The 21,181-nt window shown below is 35.8% G+C and overlaps 1 protein-coding gene across 3 annotated transcripts in view; it reads left to right on the forward strand.

Annotated features, from left to right (window-relative positions):
- The first annotated feature begins 957 nt into the window (after nt 1–957).
- LOC131071600 (serine/arginine-rich splicing factor SR45a) overlaps nt 958–21,181 on the forward strand; it is a 28,020-nt gene continuing 7,796 nt past the window's right edge. Inside the window, exon 1 of one of the 3 annotated variants that reach the window (XM_058007508.2) lies at nt 958–1,147. In XM_058007508.2, the coding sequence (XP_057863491.1) occupies nt 1,145–1,147 (3 nt within the window). In that variant the 5' untranslated portion in view covers nt 958–1,144. The remainder of the gene's footprint in view (nt 1,148–21,181) is intronic. The other 2 variants (XM_058007506.2, XM_058007505.2) reach the window with 2 other exon arrangements.

Genomic DNA, 21,181 nt, shown 5'->3' on the forward strand with positions numbered 1-21,181 from the left:
AGATAGAGAGATTACAAAAACATTTAATCACAAAAGACCTCAAGATTAAATCTTCTATTTCATATGAGATTGATTTGGCGGAGGCCAGAGCTTTCCTCGTTGAGGCGACGATTATGTTCTTGTTGCTAAGTTATCTAAAAAGATTAGAGAACATGGAGATACATCACTAGCCAAAAGTGGTAGTTGAAGATAAATTAGCCATAAGGATGAGTACATGGATGAAATAAAACATCAAATGGATGAATAAGTGAAGTATTAGCATAAGAGAATGCCCAAATAACAATGAAGAAATAAAAAAACATGCAAGGAAAATTCAAAGAAAGCATGTGGAAAGAACAACTTTGGAGAAAAAGAAATACTATATAAAAAATTTCAATCCCACATATGACCATACACAAAAGAACTACATAGGAATGAAAATAAAATGAAAAGAAAAAATATTAATTACTCAGATAAGAACTAGTTCGCATCAATTTAGATGTAAAACTGAAAGATAGAGGATACCAAAAGAGGTGTAGGTAGATAGAAGGTGTAGTTATTGCACTCAAGAAGTGGTGGAGATGGAATGACATTACATCATGGAGTGTTCAACTTATAAGGATATTCAAATCAATTATATCGAGACTCTAAAAGTGAACAAATTGAGTAATTTGTTCAAAGAAGAAAATATAACAAGTGTTGCAGATTTGTTGATCAAGATACACAATAGAAAATTCAAGATACATAAAGAAAAAGAGATTTAAACACGATATCTTGAATTTTACATACTGGCTACTATAAGTCCCATAAACTATTTGATCTTATAGAATTATAAAAAACATTAATTCATTCATATGTTATTTTTAATCTCACAAACATAAAAAGATTAATCACCTTATCTACCTATCTATGTCCATATCTAGAAAATGTCCTTCAAATTTGGGGTTAAGTTTCCGCTGCCATTTTCATATCTATATCGTTTTTCTTTTTCAACAAATTAATTTTATTTGGGGAAACCTCTATACTTAAACGGTGATTGCTCTGCATTTGTTTTCAGAAAACTGTTGGATACGCTAACAAAATATTTTCACTCGCTTGAATATTTCCAGTTTATCGTGAAAGAAAATTGCCTTGGAAAGAAGTGAGCTGCTTTGCAACTGGGGAAATGGTATGTATGAGTAACTATCCGCATTCGAAGCATATATATGGTTTACTTTTCGCAAGAATTCCAGTAGAACCCTAGTGGCAACCAAAATATTGTAATAATTTATATCGTTAAATGACACAATCTCGCCAGTCATGGTTTGTTTAGTGAGGAAAAGGCCTGTATATATTTTGTGCTATATCCTCCTAGGGTTTGAATTACGCGAATGTTTTGAACACTTTGAATTAAGTCTTACGATTCCTAATGTCCACCATGATCTTTTTCACTGGCTGAAGAAAAGTTTCAGCGTTTTCCGGGATTACTTTGTTTCTAAGATTTCTTTCATAATTGGAAATTTGAGTAACTGTAGGATTTTGTGGAGGCTTGGGTGTTTTTTTTCGTTGTTATTGTTAATTTGATTTTTTTCATATGGGTATGCTTGAGCCCATTTTCCTGCGGCTACAGATATCGAGGGTTAGGTGCCCTAGATCCACGTAAAACTGAAAGAAACCAGTCGCAGTTAGGATAATTCACATCATTAGCAAATAAGTAAAGCATCTTAAACATGATAGAAACCACAAGCACCGCTCCAGCTGCATTTAGGCTCTCTGTATCCATCTTAGGATCACTATGAGGCTCTGGTCTCCTGGAGAATGAAGACGCCACTCCCTGGATCTTCTCCAGCGTTTTCTATGCAGCTTTCTCTTTCGAATCAGTCTTGCCATGAGCTTGCCTCGATCATCCATCCAAGTCCCACTTTCTCTTTCTTGGCTTAACTTGCTTTTAAAAGTTTGATTTGTTGCTCAGAAGAGCTCTCCGAGATGGCATGAGAGATATTTGCTGAACCTCTAACCTTCAAAACCCCCAACCAGCCCATGCAAACTCTTAAAGGCTAAAAATTGACTGTGAGCCATAACCAATTGAATATTATGCCTACAGCTCAATTCACCTCTAACTCTCTGCATGTGTACTAGCAATGCAGCAAACTTTAAAAACGTTAGTCATGTCCAACCCTGCACAGAGATTAGTTTTTATCCCGTGCTTTCATCCGTTGCAGAGGTGACACAAACTATCTCACCCTCCCCCTACCAGTTTCATTTCCAGTACGAGAAGAAAACTGAAAAAAATGGAAAAGATATTTGCTTTCACTCTCAACATCAATCAAACCTGAATACTTTGCATAAAAAACCCACACAGGGATTAGCTTTTAGCCTGGGTTTTCATCTGTTCCACAGGTGACACGAATTTATTACAATGCTCCATAGAGTTTCCTGACAGGGGGATGCAGGGACGGTTTTTGGGGATATGGGGACCAATGGCCTAAATTTGGGGATGGTGAGGCGACGGCTGTGGAGTGGTGGTGGAGGTGATGCTGATATAAATTAGAGGTGAATCAAAATCTTCAAGGCAAAATCTGCATTATAACATCTCTGTGAGTGGCCCATGAAAGGCCAATTAGTTTTCACAAAGTTAAAGGCTGCAATCAGTATGAAAGGCCAATTAGTCTTTAAAACCTTAAAATTAATTTGCAGTTTATATTTTCTTATCCCCAATGCTGATTTTTTTCCCTGAAACTTTGCTAGTTTCTGCATAAAATTGGTCAAATCCTAACCTTGGAATTTTTTGACCAAAAAATCACTGTATAATTGTGGTTTAATTGCAAAAATAATTTTTTTTGCAAATTTTTATTTAAAATATATAGGGTCATTCAGGGCTTTTTCATTTTTTATGACAGTTTTTTCCCAACACCTAACACTAACCATAACTCAATTTTTCCCCTAACCCTAAGCTTAACCTGATTTTTACAGTTTACCTGATTTAATCCAAATAAATTGAAAAAATCTTTATCTTTTGGTCTATCAAGTTATTCTTGAGATGGCTTTGAATGGTGTTTGCTGCCATACCTTAGACTAAATGCTGTATGACCCATTCCGTTAGGTTGAATATATTAACGCTAATAACAATGTTCACAAAATTGTATTTATCTCCGTAAAGGTGGGGCTTGACTTGCATTATGCTCTTGCCATGAAAAAGGGTGATATATGGAATCTATTCACATTCTATGCACTTTTAATTTTGTATACATTATTCCTTTTATGTATACATTTTTTTATTATTTAAAATATTATAATTTTTTTTAGTGCTTTAAATACAAGTTGCAGCTCCTTGAATGGGCATTACCAGTGGTGTCTAAGATGGCTACTGGTGGCCTTCTGTTTTTTCTCTATACCTATACAACTGAGTATCTTCCCCCCTGCACTCTTTACTGTAAAATTCATTTAAGATTAACATTGTCAATACTCTAATAATCCCATATTCTTGTAGCTTATAACATTTTAATGGTGCATAAAAGTATCATGCAAAGATACATTGAAAGTTTTAATTGCACTCTCTACAATTGTCCAAAGATCATTATGGTTGAAGATGGTATTAACCTATAGGCTATGTATATGATATTAGAACTGTTATAAGATTATATCCAATATTATATCTTATTAGTATTTTAAACTTTGGACAATTATACTAAGGGGGAACTATTATTATCCAATTACTAGCCACTGCCATTTTTATTCATTCCTATAATTTTATATTAATTTCTAATCAAAAACCATTTCCACCTTTTTATATTAATCCTCATGGAATTTTTTTTCCACTATAACCATCTATGATCACACATAAATAGTTAATAGCTATTTAAATTAACTTTAAAATTTTTCTGAATTATTAATTTATTTGTAACTGTTTGTTATGTTGGCAGGGTCATAGTTAAACCCTCTTTTAAAATAAGAATTATTCTTACAATATTTATTGTAGATTACCATATCCACTAACTTATTGTTTGCACTAGGTCTAGAAGTGCACTTGACAGTATTGATTTAGTTCTAAAATTTGCTTGCCAAAAGCGATTCTCTTATCAATGTATGTCAATGCTAGAATATGGTGCACCTCACTTTCATTGCATATTTCTAGAATCTCGAATCTTCTTCTAGTTGCATTAATGAATGCTTTGAAGTTTTCCTTACAAACTTTGCAAAATACCAATAAACAAGGCATTAGTAATACTGAGACCAAAATAGACAAATTCTCCTAATAAGCCATAACAAGAAATCACCAACAATGACAATAACACTCATTAGCAATTATCATTGCAATAATGTAAATTACTTGCACCATTATAATTCACATAATAATTCAAACTTTCAAATATTCAACACTAAACTAATTATTAATTGGTTAACCTTTAAGGGCACTGTAATATATTCCTGAAAGTTTGCAATTCTATATTTTTTTTTCCTCCCCTTTTTTAAAAATATAACCATTTTTTTGTTTTAAATCAATTTTCATATTTTATTAGTGTCACATGGAATTTTGGGGATTGGAGATGGGGCATGTTGAGGATTGATTTCAAGGGCAGGGGAGCATGTCCCAAATTTGGGGATGGCAGGTGGATGATGGTGCAAATATAATATAGTACTTACAAACATTTGTTATAAAAGAATATATAAGAAGTAGCTATGGAAATTATAAACCACTTTAATACAATGGATTGAAAATGTCGAATATCAATATATTATATTCAAAATTTTGATATGATGGTTACAATTGGCTAATGCCTCCATGGTCTATGACTTTGATCATCATCCCCAAAGACTCTTGCAATTTTTTTATCACTAGAATTAGTGGACCTATGTAGCTCAAGCTGCTTCAAATGGACACCAACCAACCTTGTATGTGCTTGATCATTGTTAATTTGTGTTGACTCCTCTAGCTCTAGATTCTATTGTACTGTTGGACTCTCCTTGTACATAAGTGTGTTGTAGTCAATTAGATGCAAGGTGCTTTATCCTCTTTATATAGTGGATGAACTTGTATGTAGGCTAGTTCCTGTCAGCAACAAAAGAGCAATAAACCTGGGCCAAGAAATGGCTCGCATTGTTGCTGAAGAATGAGGTCCATGCATGGTCTACCACAGTATTGGGTCTTCTTGTGCCATTGTCTCCCTATCCAATTTTGTCTTTTTTGGATATACCGTAAGTGTGGCAAATTTGGTCAACTTATGATGAATGGCAAAGGCATTCTCAACATTATACATCTTCGCAATTGTCTTCATGAAGTCTTTTCTCACCTTAGCATTTGGCATTGGGACAACCTTTTGCACATATCTTTTTAGGTCCAATGCATAGGTAGCCATATGCAAGGGAGTGTTGAGTTATTCCCACCTCTGCTAAATGATGAGTCAAATATGTTCATTATATTATTGCAACATGGTGGTCTTTTGCTTCTACAATGACTTTCATTTGGCAAAGTATGTGTCAAGACACTCATAGACCTCTCCAAGGTTTGGAATATTAGAGTACACATGTTTGATCATTTGTAAAAATTATGATGGATACTATATATTTCACATCAACCCAAATTTTTTCACTTTTTACCACTTCTTGCACTCTCTTCCCCAACTTTAATTTGGAATTGAGCCATTGAGTCCACTTTTGTGTTATGACTATTGATTGGAATGGCTCTTGGAATTCAATTATCTTCTTCAAGAGAATGATGTATTAAGTATATTTGATCTTAATGGGTTTGAGAAATTCCTTAATGGAGAAGGTTCAAAATAGTGCATTTGATGTGTGTTGATTGCAAATAAAGATCTACACATCTCACACATTAATAATTGCACATTTAATTCAATTTAGTTTCCCCATGTCTTTGAATGCATTGTCATGGTATATTGAATTCAACTTTTGTGTCATGACTATCATTTGCAATGGATCTTGCAACTCAATCAGCCTCTCCAAGAGAATGATGTATTAGTCATATCTGGTCAATAGGTTTGAGAAAGTCCTTCTTTGATAAGGCCTAGAATAGTGCATGTGATGTGTGGTGATTGTAGATAAACATGCACACATCTCTCATATCAAGAACTACTTGTTTGATTTGTTGAAATGGTAGAGCATATAAAATTCTAGAACAACCGAACCATATAACACATAAAATGTCACAATAATTGATTGATCGAATTCATAGGGATTTTATTCACACAACTTGATTTTTTAAAATTACATTCTATTGGTATACAAAGCCATACATTTTCTTGTAAATACAAACTAGCTTACCTACAGGAATATAACTTCCCAAAAACTAACTTTTGTTTTATCTATACATAATATAAACTATAAACTAACCTACTTACTAAACATTGTTTTATTTATTTATCTATCCTATAATCTACTTATTTATGTAATATTCCAACATTTCCCCTCTTATTACATCAGTCCAAACAAAAGATGAAACGTTGCAAGAATTGAACATGACAACCCTTCTCAAAACTTTGATGGAGCATCTCCACCAGTTCTCCTTGCTCACCTAGGAAATACCAAATTGACTCCATCAGTGGATCTCCTGACTGTCAAACCTGTAAAACATCTGTACAACATGAGAGAACAAAAAATATCCCCATCCTCCATGCAGACTGCGAGAACAACTCTCCTCCAAGAGTCCACATCTCCTTTGTTTATGTCAAAATCCCTCTTCTAGTGCTGCATATTGAGAAAGCAACTCTTCTCTGGTAGTCCACATGTCCTTCAAGTGTGTCAATATCTGTCCTCTAGTGCTGTGGGAACCAATCCCTCCTCTACTGCACAAAAGAACCTGAATCAATGTAGATGCATTAATTGCACCCATGTAAAATGTTAAGAAAAGCCAAGCCCCCCTTTGCTCCCTGAAGTGACTCAATTATGAAATTGTGCTTCTCATGCAATGTATCTTGAGTGAGAAGCTAGATCGAGATGGTAAAAAACCTCCAACCTCAATGCCTCCAACCTTCTATTTGATACCTTTAGATCTTATCCACCAAATACAACGTTAATGGCTTTGAATACACCATTAATAAATGTGATGTATGCATAAAAGTGCCTGTACATAAAAATAGAGATGTCAGATTCAACCAATAATTTATCCATTACAATAAAAACTTTACATCTCCAATTCATATAGCATAATGTGTAAAATGACATAAAAAAGACAATGAGATTTGGAACAACTACCTACAACATTCAGAATCCTTCATAAAGAGCTTCAATACCATTTCCTTTAACACTTTAGTGCTCTTAAAGTTTCACCACCTAAAAAAGAAAAGATATATTAAAACTTCAAAGCTAAAATCTAAACTTTTTCCTTATTTTCAAATTGTTGTGCCTTATACTAAAATACTAGAGAATATATGTTACAGAACAGCAAACTGTTTCCTTTAAATGAAAATGCTTCTCAGATAAAATGCTGAAGCTACTCAATTAACTTTTATGGAACAACGATCATGTATTCAGATGTAAGGAAATGAATATATTTCTCACCTCCAAATCTGTTCTCACTCCTCATTTATCATCAACAGATTGATATTTTATATGCCAGGCTGGAAACATCTATCATTCATCCTCAATATTCAAACAACTTTGTAAAGAAGGGATATTGTTCATTTTTAATGAAGTTAATAACAATGAAATCACAGAGATTTTGTACCTTCAATATTTTAAAAATGACCCGCGCATGGAAGGAAAACTATTTATCACGACATTATTTTTTTGTGCTTTCTTCTCCAACAAATTGATCATCAAATACCAATATTACCTTGAAAAGTTTTTTGGGTTTTATTGTCTGATTCATCACCTTCCCAGAACATTTTGAATTTTAACATTAATTAAGAAATCAGAAAGATATCATGTTTTAAATCCGGCAGCACGAGTTTGAATGCCCAGCACGTTTGCTCATGCCTTTGAAAGTTTTGGAATGAGATTGGCAACACACAACACAAGATCAGATTGCTCTGGTACCATGTTGAAATGGTAGAGCATTTAAAATTCCAGAAAAACTAAACCATTGTAACACATAAAAACTCAAAATAATTGTTTGATTGAACTCATCGGGATCTTATTCACACAACTTGATTTTACATTACATTCAATTAATATACAAAGCCATGCATCTTCCAATAAATCCAAACTAAATTACCTACGGGAATATGACCTACCAAAAGCCAACTTTTGTTTTAATTATATAAACTATAAACTAATCTATTTGCTAAACATTGCTTTATTTATTTACCCATCCTATAATCTAACAATTGATGTAATATTCCAACATGTTCCAGTCTATTTTCCCATGCCTTTAAGTGCATTATCATGGCATGCACACAACATGAGACCATCATGTGTTTGTAGGTGGCCTCAACTAACTTCTTTGTTACTGTGCACACAGGCTGCATCTGTCATGACCTTAATCACATTCACAAGGGCAACCTCCTTGATAGCATCTCTGATGATGTGAAAAAACTCTAATCTTTGGACAATCAAGGCCTTAAGGAAGTAAGGGCTGTTTGACATGTCATCATGATACTGATGAGTGTACGATGCCTAATATCTGTCCACCTATCCATGACTTTGTTGCATCTACTTGAGACCTATGTAGCCTTCATTTAAAAAAAAATGGAAATACTTTACAAATATAGCTTCATATGAGCAGCTGATAAAAAAGATTTACAAAGACTCACGACAGCTGAGACAAAACTCAAAAAGACAGCCACAAAGATAAACCCATCAACCTCTACCAACCAAATGATCTAGAAATTAAATCATATGACTGCCTATACAGAAGATTGAAATAGGGAATAGTTCAAGATTACTGGATGATACATATAATAGTATCATGTAGCATATAATACCAACAATTATCAAGTACCACCACACATCTAATCCAACTTGTCTACGAAAGACTTAATACTCTTTTCCAATGACTTGCCTCTAAAAATCAACACACTCTCAAAGCCAAGACTTTGAATACAGCTCAATTGGAACGAGTGACAAAGGCGAGACAACCATTTTTGACTCAATGTCAGAAGAAGATTGAATAACATTCTGGACACAAAACTGTGCATAGGATTTAACAGTTGAGGCAACACAAACTGAAAGGAGTCGGTACATTACATAACTCTCCGTTTAGGAGATTTCAAAACTAACTCTTCTAGGTTTAAGATAGGATCCCAAGAAAAAGCTCAAAAGAGTGATTTACCTATACATACATACATACATATGTATATATATGTATACATAAATACATATACATACATATTTATGTATATGTATATCTGTATACATACATATATACATACATACATATATATGTACACACGCACACATATATATCAACTTATCTCATTTTGAAAAAAGAAGCATATCTCATAGATTCATAGAAGAATAAATAAAAACAAGAATTTCAAAACAAAAGAATACATACATTCATACATACATACATATAGACACACACACATATCAACTTATCTCATTTAAAAAAAAGAAGCATATCTCATAGATTCATACAAGAATTTCAAAACAAAAGAGTTCATTTCTTAAAAAGAATGCAAAAGAAAAGAAAAAAAGAAACTTGAAAAAACCTACCTGTTTGCAAAAATCTTCTTTTATGATCTCCTTGGCCATGGATGGGCTCTTTAACATGCGTAGGAATAGCGAACCAACCTTGGAACTGTCACCAATTAGTCTTCAACTTTATTTGTGCAATGACAAGCAAGAAAGAAAGTTCAGCAAGGATGAATGATATTTTTGGTTTGCATTCACAATGAGGGGAATCACTTCTTTTTGTTTTTAAAATTCTTTGGAATTCATGTTTTTAGGGTTGGGGGGCATTATTAGGCATATGAGTTAAAGTCAAGTGTCAAAATAGAACTAAAAAATAGAAAAAATGCAAAAAATTGATGGCTACATTGCAACAAGAGCAGGAGGTGGCAAGATTGGGGACATTTTTGCTTAGGTTTGTCTCATATGAGCCCACAAACGTTTTGAGGAACCTTGGCCAGATCCATCGTCAAACCAAACCTAGATCTGTATTTGGGCAGACTGGACCAAAACGTGTAGGTCCATGGGGCTAGATTGGTAGCACAACTATATCATTATGCAAATAAACATTTAATTTTTTTATAAAACCCTAAAATACTAAATTGTTAAGACGATATTTAAATGCTCTAAAATAGCTTTGTAAACCCTAAACAGTAAAAACAACATTTAATAATTTATAAACCTTACAATTAATTTGCATATAACATTTTTTTTTTTTTGATCGATAAAAGGCCGAAGCCAAAAATTTATTTCTTTTATAAAATTATTACATCTCCATTCAGTGTGGGCACCGGTAGGAAAGAATGGAGATAAGAAAACCTCCGGTCTGGCCCAGATCCCTTATGGGATCAGATAACAAAAACAACTGTAAATTTTTACAATTCCTCATCTGAGGATGGTGTCTGTCTTATTTAGACATTTTAGTTTCTTTTGTACATAAAATCTTGCAACACTTTCCGGTTGGATCCATCTTCACAAATATGGCGAATCCACTAATACTTCGAGCTTTAACTTTTGTCCTATATCCGGAATTTGCAAAACCTTCTTGCAACTTACTTTGCCAGACTGTTAGAAGCATAGTAAACATAATAATTTGTAACAATCATTCAATGAATAATAACATCTTTTCTATTTTATGTAAGAGGATTATAGCCTGGATATCCCTTAGCTTGAAACCATCTTAACCTTTTGGGTTTCAATTTAAGAGATTATCCAGGCTACAATTCTGCCTACACTAATGGGAAGGATCAATTTCTAACATTTCCTTAATTACTTTTAACACAGCAGACATCTGATACTCCATAACATAAATAAATTCATATGCATATGTATGTACATTTATATGTCAATATGCGAGATTATCATAGAGTCTGCCAGGATCATGAGTATATACAAATGCACACAGAAATATATATGCCTGGAGATAGGAGTGAAACAACAAAAGAGCAAAGGACCTGTACAGAGTCTTATCCAATAGAACCTTCTACATATCTGTATCCATGACTAAGCCTGGACTGACCACTACTTCCCTCCACAAAACCACTACAAAAAAGGACATGCCATCCATTTCTCAGTAGATTGTAATAACCCGAATGGACCCCACCCGGTAGAGAAAGGGTATCTAAAATCCAAGATAAGTCAAATGCTATGATACTCTATGAAATCCACTGCTGTCCCACAACCATCGAAACAGAAACCTGTGCTATCTGTCCCATATTTAACACGGGGCTTATTTCAATCACTATCCGATGCAAAGAATCTTGAATATTAGAATTCAAAAAACCAGTAACCTTAGCACGTATACACATAGCCTGGCAGTCTCTAATTGTCATTAGAAGACATCATATATTCCTTATTGCAGTCTATACCCTCGCTGCCCAGGACAGTCTAAACTCAGACAACTTGCATTGGAGGGGAGACCTGCATGTGCCAGAGCAGGAATACCCGACTTCTACCAATCACCTTTCTACACTCCTGAAACACCCCTTTCACCCACACACAGGGACAGGTGAGGAGAGATTTATACAAGCATATATGAAGGTTCAAATAAGGATAGCTTTGAATATGTTTTTGAATACATATACACATACTCATATATATATAGTTTCTGTATATATATATATGTATATATGCGTGTGTGTAATTGTATGTGTTTCTATTTACACCCACACACATACACACACATATATATATATATGTATATATATATGATTGTATATATATACATATATCTATATATATGAATATATATATATGTATATATTTATATTTATATGAATACACCATATATAACTACAAATATATACATATATATATATGTGAGCATATATATATATATCTGTATATATATATATATATATATTTATCTGAATCTTAGTATACCAAAATGCTGAAATAAGGAAACGGTGACCGCATATCCTAGAACTTATACTTGAGGGACTAGGAGAGGACTTGGAGAGGAGTGATATGAGTTGATGACATGGCCATCGCCAAAATTTAATCCGAGGGAATATCCTTCCTAAAGACGGACAAATTACCATCTGCCCCTAAATTTGCTAACTTGTCTGCTATAGAATTACCTTCCCTATAAATATGTTTAACCGAAGTTTCCTCAAAGTATTTGATCAAATCCAGAATTCTTTTTAATTCCGCTTTCAATCTCCAGTTTGACACTTCCCTAGTCCTGACTGCATTTATAGTTAATGTCGAATCACCTTCAATTTCCAGATATTTAATCTTGAGTGATTTAGCTATAATCAGTCCCTCCCGCAATGCTGAAAACTCAGCCATGTTATTTGAAGCCACACCTATGGGCTTATTAATGCTAGCTATTAGATCTCCGTTATCTTGGTGAATAGCACACCCTATACCTGCTACACCAGGGTTCCCATGGGAAGCACCATCAAAGTTTAGCTTAGCCCAGCCCTTTCGGGGGGGAGCCCATTTTGTTAGCTTCCTATCTATCTCAGCCTGTTTACCTCCCTTCCCAATAAACGGGGGAATTATCAAACCCAACCATTTAGATCAAAGAACCTCATCCCATCTGGTTAAATTAATAGACTTTTCCTGTGTATGTCTAAGTTTATTATTGATTTTTTCCACAATTGTTGCCTCGATCTTATTTAGAAGGGATTCTACCCTCAATTTTGATTCTTTGAAGATCCGCCTGTTTCTCTCCTTCCATATTTCCCATATGAGGATAGCCGGGGCAATTGTCCACACTAAGTGATATATATCCTTTGTATGAGGAGGTTGCCAGCTAATCAGCCATTCAGAAATGTCCCTAGGTCTCGGAGTCGGCCATCCAAGGCTTGAGCAAAGCCATTCCCAACATCTCTGACTGAAACTACAATTGAGAAGCAGGTGATCCGCATTTTCTTCCTTTGATTCGCATAGAGGGCATCTCGATGGTCCCAAGAATCCTAATTTTGAGAACCAGTCTGAGGTAAGAATTCTTTTTTGGAAAGCTGCCCATGAGAAGATACCAGCTTTGGGAAGACCAACGTTATTCCAGCATAGGCTAATCGGAATATTAGGATTGGTTGCAGCTCGACTGAGTTTTAAAAGTGAGTATCCTTCTTTGGCTTTGTAAATGCCCGAAGAGCTACCCGCCCATATTATCCTGTCTTTCCCACTATGTAATGATAAATGCCTATGCCTCAAATTATTCCAGAGGATCTCCTTGTCTGCATTTGTCAAGTTCATCTCATCCAGGGGTTTCCACTCCCAACCCAAAGCGGGATCATTGGAGATAAGCTTGATATAATCCTTAACAAACCTACCCCTGATTGATTTGCAATGTTCTATACCTTCTTCGCTTATACCTATTTTGTCTAAGGCTGAATAGCCCCCCCAAGAGTCTTCCCAAAACAGTGCCTCAGATCCTTCCGCAATATCCCAAGTTAGATAATCCCTGATCACCTCTCTACATTCTATCATAAAATTCCAAACTTTGGATCCCTTGGGTAATATTTCCGTCCTCAATATACTATCAGGGTTGGAGTTAGTAAGATATTTAGCTTTGAGGATCCTTACCCATTTAAGATTTGGTTCCGAGTACATTTTCCAGACTAACTTCGCCCCCAGAGCCATGTTTTGTACCCCCAAATCTTTGATGCCAACTCCCCCTAAACTGATAGGTTGGCTAATTTTATCTCAAGAAATTAATGCAAATTTCTTTTTGTCTGAATCCATATTCCAAAAGAACTTCCTCATCTTTTTAACCATTTCTAGCCGAGCTCCTTTAGGTAATTGTTGGCAGGACATTTGATATATCGGAATAGCCGCCAAAACAGCTTTGAGTAATGTAATCCTCCCAGCCGAAGAGAGGCATTTGTTCTTCCAAGAATTCAACCTGAGATCCATCTTATCAAGGATACCTTTCCATAATGAAATAATATTGTTTCCCTTATCCATCGGAATCCCTAAATATTTACAAGGAAGTTTCCCTCTATCAAACCCTAAGATATTACAAATATCTGTCTCTATGTTTTGCGAAGTATTGAAGAAGAAGATTTCCGATTTATTCTTGTTCACTTCCTGACCAGAAGCTAATGCATAAATGTCAAGAATCCTTTTGAAAGCCATGGCTTCAGTCCTATTCGCACATCCCATCAGCATTGTGTCATCAGCAAACTGCTGGTGAGTTATGGCCTCCATTCCATTAGTGATTTTAATACCTTTAATAATCTGATTCATACGAGCACAAGAAATGATTCTCCCAAGGCCCTCTGCCATTATGATAAATAAGAAAGGGGATAAAGGATCTCCTTGTCTAATCCCTCTAGATATCTGGAAGAAGCCTGCTGGGGAACCATTTATAAGTAATGATACCCTGGGAGATGAGATGCATTCGAATATCAAATTGATCCATTGTTTAGAAAAACCAAAGGATTCTAAACATTTACACAAAAATCTCCAATCGACTTTATCATATGCCTTCTTAATGTCTAATTTGATCATCATAGCAGCTGAACGATTCTGTTGTAACGAGTGCATTACTTCTTGAGCAACAATAATGCCATCAAAGATAGATCTACCTGGAACGAATCCGGTCTGTTCCTCTGAAATTATGCAAGGGAGAATGCCCTTCAATCTATTCGCTAAAATTTTAGTAAAAAGCTTGTAGATTGTGTTACATAAGGAAATAGGTCGGAAGTCTTCAAAGTTTCTTGATTCCTCCTTCTTAGGAATCAAAGTAATGAAAGTATTGTTGATCTCCCTTAAAATACTTCCAGAGTTTCTAACAGCTTCCAATGCTTCCACCACCTCCTTACCAATAATGTGCCAGCATTTTTGAAAAAAGCAAGCTGGAAAACTATTGGGGCCGGGTGCTTTATCAGGGTTAAGTTGCCCCAAAGCTAATTTTACTTCTGATTCTGAAAATTTGTTGCTAAGCGCTTTGTTTTGGTTTTCAGTTACGATCTTAGGAATATTCTTAAGCAAAGTTAAATTGGCGTCTTTAAGGGAAGATTCCGAACTGAATAGGGTTTTAAAATGGTTCACCGCTTCTGTAGTTATGTCCTTTTGATCTTCCAGAAGAATACCATTATTACTCATGATCTTGTGAATACTATTAGTGTTCCTCCTGTTTTTTGTACTGTTGTGGAAGAACTTAGTATTCCTATCCCCATTTTGAAGCCAATTCTCTCTAGATTTCTGTTTCCAAAATATTTCTTCTTTTGTTAACGTATCCTCATATTTCCCGAGGAGCTCCTTTTCTTTGAGGAAGCTATCCTGATCCATTCCTAGTCTAAACACTTTTTCATTTAGGTCTGCGATTTCTTTTTCTAATGAAATTTTGGTTTCAAAAATGTTACCGAAGACTTCATTATTCCATTTCAGTAACTTGCTTTTGAGGTGTTTTAGTTTATTTACAAGGCAAAACATTTTTGATCCCTGAAAATTAACCTCAGACCACCACCTGGCTACGAGATCATAGAAATCCGGATTTTGCATCCACATTTTTTCAAACTTAAAGGGGCAACACCTCGGTGTAGCCTCTCCCTTGATATTGAGGATGACAGGATAGTGATCAGATCCTGAAGATGGGAGTAACGAAGCTGAGAGGTTAACCGCTAGATCGCTCAAATTCCCTCTAAAAAGGAATCTATCTAATCTCTCAGTGATTTGTGTAAAGCCTGATTTTCTATTGTACCAGGTATACACTCCATTACTAGTTTCTATATCTATCAGATTGTTATGAACTACCCACTCTCTAAAGTCTTTTAAGGACTGCGGTTCCCTGCGAATGCCACCCTTTTTTTCTGATAAATTTAGGATAGCATTGAAGTCCCCTCCTAGAATAACAGGGGAAGAGGGATCTAGCCCCATCATAAACGAGATTTCCGACCAAACTCTGCGCTTCCCAGCATCCGGAATCGGGCCATAAATGTTTATTAGGGTAAATGAGAGATTTCTGAGTTTGCTTATTACCTTTCCCAATAGCCAGTTTCTGTTTCCTGCTATTGGACAAAATAATATGCTACGCGGATTCCAAATGATACCTAATCCACCAGAGGCACCCCTGGCTTCCACAAATTCACAGCTAAGAAGACCTAATTTCCTTTTAAAAGCCTCAGCTTCTACTTGGGCTAATTTAGTTTCTTGTATGAGAACGATGTCATGTTTCCATTTTATAATGTTGCGTCTAATTAGACGTTGTTTGTTAGGGGCATTCATGCCCCTAACATTCCACGAAGAGATTTTCATTGGACCGTGGGAAGGCCCTTCCCCTTCCCAGCATCAAAGAAGGCTGTTAATTTGCCTTGGTCTTTTGCATTTCCATCCTGCAACCTTAATTCGCTCAAAGATTTTCTGCCTCTACTTTTAGCTTCTCTAGCGCAGTCAGGAAAGTTTTTCCCGTCATATATGTTTTTTATTCCTAAGGTTTGCTGGGGAACTATCACTCCTTCTCCGTCATCCTCTCCCAGCTGGGACTGAGCTGCTGTGTAGTCATTGACAGGGAGAGGGATGATATCTCCTACCCTATTCTCATTATTTTCTTCCTCATCCATAGAAGCCAGAAGCTCCTGAATTAGAAACCTCTTCTCATCTTCCTCTTCCGGGGAAAGATTTTCAACTACATTATTATTGAATACCTCTAGAACAGCAACCATTCTAGAAGACATTTCTTCTTGATCTGCCTCATTATCTTGTCCCAAGTTTTCGACTGATTTTGTTTCAGATGGAGATTTCAATGAATCCACCGAATCGGAGATTCTTTTTGACATCTCAACTAAGGCTTCTTCTTTTATAGAATTTGCCTCATCTATTATTTTATCAAGATCACTAATATTACTGAGATTATTTTGTTTATTTTCATCTGAGTTAGCCACTGGAGGGCAATTAGCATGTTCATGGATTGAATTTGATGTGATTTTTTCATACTGATCTAAAAGAGGGTTTTCCTTTTGATCGATACTTTTAACCAGTACCGGGCCTGATTTCAGCCATAGATCAGTTTCATTTATGACCCCATCATAGAAGGTGGGATGAATGTTCCACTCCCCCCTGTTTGTTACTAGCTTGGTGGGTTCTAAGACCCGGGAATTACTGTCAAATTCAACTAAGATTTTGATGTTCTTGTTTAAAACCACTCTTTCTAATCCTTCACAGCCCAAAAAGGACCCAAACTGTTCCCCTATATATTCCAAAATTTTAAAATCCAAATATTCGATTGGTAATGAGCCCAGATTAATCCATCTTGGGCATTTGTTTAAATTCTGTGAGTGTGGGTCAAAATTCGGCATCCATTCACATCGAAAAAAACCATAGCCTTTATACAATTTAACCTTACCATGCAGAATGTCATTCCTTGTATTTTGATTATCACACAAAATTGCAAGAAAATTGTTTTCCAAGATAGTGATACTTACCTGTCCCGGATATAGGGCCATCCACCAATCAATAATCCTTTTTGTATCTTCTCCAAATCCTGTCCATTTTGCAAAAACCCCACATTTGCTATATAAATTGAATTGGGGTTCCATTAGATTAGCCGGGATATTGCATATACGCCTCTGCCTAATTTTAGGTTTTGGCTCAAAAATTCTAACTTTCCCGAGCGGCACCAGATTAGCCCTAGTTGCCGGAGATTGCTTTGTGGCTGTGTGTTTGAGCCTATCAACATTTAAAGATGTATCTCTTTGTTTGCCCATCTTCTTCATCGTTTTTTTCGAACGAAAGACTTGCCAATTTCCGTCGGAGGGTAGCGACATGGCTTCGGCATTTTTTGCCCTAATTGCATCATTTTTCCCAAAATCGCCCTCTCTGAAAACCGAATCCCTCCTTTCGTTTGAAATCGTTATGACTCTTGCAGGGATTTTCTTACATGGCGGACTGAAGACAGAGATGCTCCTCGGGCATGTGGCAAACACCTGTCTGCACCCCCCCGCCGAAAACCTTGACAAGTTCGCTGCGTGATGAATTCGCATTTTCGCCAAATAGCAGAGCTAGTATAGATGAGACAAAAATGTTATAATTTGCATATAACATTGAATATTAAATTTGAAAACACAAAAAACCAGCATTTAATTATGAAATGCAAAAAACTGCCATTAGCAATGAATGCTTAATGCAAAAGAGGGATTGAATGAATTTGTGTGCTCTTTGCTTGAAGGCTTGATGAATGCTTTGAATGGCTGACTGATGAAGATGATTGAATCTTCCTCTTCCTTGTCCTTGTCCTTTGGTTATTGGTTTTGCTCAATGCAAGGATAAAGTGTTGATGATGATTTGGCGGAGTGTGGGTTGTATCTTTATGGTTTTTTAAGGGTTCGAGTGTTGGTGGGGCCTTTTAAACTCTAGGGTTAGGTTAGTGAATCAGATATTCAAAACAATGTGTTTAAAAGAATTTAATTTATTGCTGCCTAGGCCATGGGGGCTTTCTGGTGTCCTCAAGATGGTTGACAACTTTTAGAAGTCCCTAGGCCATATTAGAGGCATAAGGGCATCCCCTTGACATTACTAATAGGGTGGACATCTATGAAACACCCCCTACTTTTAAAAGGTGTCCTGAAAATGCCCTCACTTTGTTAAGGGTGGTGTGAGGGTGTTTCATCTGTATCCTTTGGACATCTTGGTTTTTGAAATTTGGGGTTTTTCGGGGGGATGTGTCCCCACAGAACTATATTTTTAAGCTGTAGAGAACTTCCACAGACCAATCTGTTTTCTCATTGATAATCACTTTGTCCTTTGTCTCCTCCAATTGTCGCTATAATATTTTCTGCAACAAATGTGAAACTCTCTCATTGCTACAGGGGATAATGCAAAACTGAGCTTTGCAATTACCTCCTTGTTTTCTCGATTCAACATGCACAAATTAGCCATAATCATGTTGTCTATATTGTTTTTTATCTTTTTATAATATGTTTTGGAAAGCATATTTGCATTGTTGAATCTTTGAGTGCCATCAAACACATTTTCCTTGCCAATGAAGTGGCGTGGCTGCAGCAGCATTTTCATAATCAGATGTTGAGCGTCTCCCACCTCAACATCGCCCATGCTTTTGGCAACCTCCCACATTCTTTGTATCCAAATCTGCATGGAGAGGTTTCATATTTCCTGGTTAATGTGATCAATAAAGGTCCTTTGCACTATCTCTGTGTCTTAAAACATCTTGTGCTTCTTGTCCTAGCCCCAATAGATGTGGCCTTAAACTTATTTTTCATCGAGCAAGAAGCTATTTTCAATTCTGACAGAATTTTACAAGTTTCTATTCGTTATTTTTGGGACCTTCTCTGTTACTTGGCATGCTGGGTTCAGAAAATTTGTGAAAGGGAAGGAAAAAAAAAGGGAGCAACAATAATCATTAGATATCACTCCACTTGGATTGTATTATGGGGAGGGAGGAGGGTGAGGGGAATCCCATCAATGGCAATAGGGGAGGATTCTTTCCCAAATCTTTTTGGACTTCTTCCTTTCTTCTAAGCTCAACCTGTAATGTCCCCTTTTGGGATTTCCCTAAATCTTGCCTTAAATTACTATTCTCAATTGATAAGGGAGGGTTAGAGAGAGGGTTCCTTTATCTTCTTAAAGTGAAAACAGTTTGCCAGTCCCTTTATTGTTTTCTGTTCTGCTAAAATATTCTCCCTTTTGATTCTTTTTTCATTCAGATCAGAGTGTAGATCAAACTTCTGTATATATCTGCATATTAATCTATTTGTATGTATTTTCTATCTGCATATTAATCTATTTGTATGTGTTTTCTATCTGCATAAGGAATTCACTGGTAATCATACCCAGATGCTGTTATAAGCAATCAGTCAATTTCGGTGTGGCTTTCTGAAGGTATCTTTAAGTTTGATCCACCTATGATGTTGATGTAATTCTGAGTGCAGCCTATTTCTTTCCAACTGATTCATTTATTATGGATTAAGTATGATTGTCATACATATTGCAGTCTATATTAATATTACTACTGAATTCTGCATAAGAACATTATCAGGCTTCATATATTAACATCTTCAACCAAGAACAAAGATGTTACTGCCCGTAACTTAATAACAGTTCTGATTTGATCTGATCGATGGTGATCTCCTTGGATGCTTGGATTCCTTTCCTTTATATCTCTCAATGTGAGGGAGGGGTCACACCTCTTCACCATGTATGCCCTTTGGCAAGAGGTACACCCTTTCACCATCAGCACCCTTTGAAAGAGTGCAACTCTTAATTATTTCTGCCTTTTTGAAAGGGACACAACCTTTCACAATCAGATCTGCACTTTTATTTAAATTAGATCTGCACCTCTGATTCTCAAATTATCCCCCTCAAATAAGGTTCTCATCTCCCTTTTATATCACCTGTTTGAGGGAGTCACAACTTTTCATTTCATGTCTTTGACCATTCATTAACTTAATTAAAATTTAATTATTTACTTTTATATTTTAATTTTAATTTTAATTTTACTATTATCATTTACCATTAAACCGCCCCACTCAAAATTGCTTGTCCTCAAGCAATGATCAATTTAACTAAATTTTCCCAATGCAAGGATTCCTAACTAACCCCTGAAGATTTGTAATCTTAAGAAAAATTCTCTCTCATCATTTGTAATTGTAAGAACTGTGTTTGGTTGTTTAATTGAGACAAACAAAGATCCTCATTCATTGGGAAGAGGATTAGAAGCATGACACATATGTAAGACCTTAATTGCAATATTTTTTTCCTAAATAAACTCATCTTTCTAGGTCAACAAAAAATAGAATCTACAATGATAGAAATCAGTAATCATAAATATTCATGTAGTAGATATGCCCAACACGGAGTATACACATAAAACACGGAGCATACACATGAAAACACGAAGTATACACAAAGTAGACACATGGATATATTCAGATACAAGCATACACATGTAGATATAGTTTACTTACTCCACAAGAAGTTGGAACGTCCAACCAGGACCAGATCCATCCCTTGGGCCAATCAATCTATCATTTTACCCATGAGAGGCAGGAGCGTCCAACCAGGACCAGAACCATCTCTCAGATTAACCAATCCACAAGAGGCAGGAGCGTCCAACCAGGACTAGAACCATCTCTTGGGCCAATTCACTTTAATCACAAGAGGCAGGAGCGTCCAACCAGGACCAGAACCATCTCTTGGGCCAATTCACTTTATCCACAAGAGGCAAGAGCGTCCAACCAGGACTAGA

This window comes from Cryptomeria japonica, chromosome 11 (assembly GCF_030272615.1).
Source record: "Cryptomeria japonica chromosome 11, Sugi_1.0, whole genome shotgun sequence".
NCBI classification, from domain to species: Eukaryota; Viridiplantae; Streptophyta; class Pinopsida; order Cupressales; family Cupressaceae; genus Cryptomeria; species Cryptomeria japonica.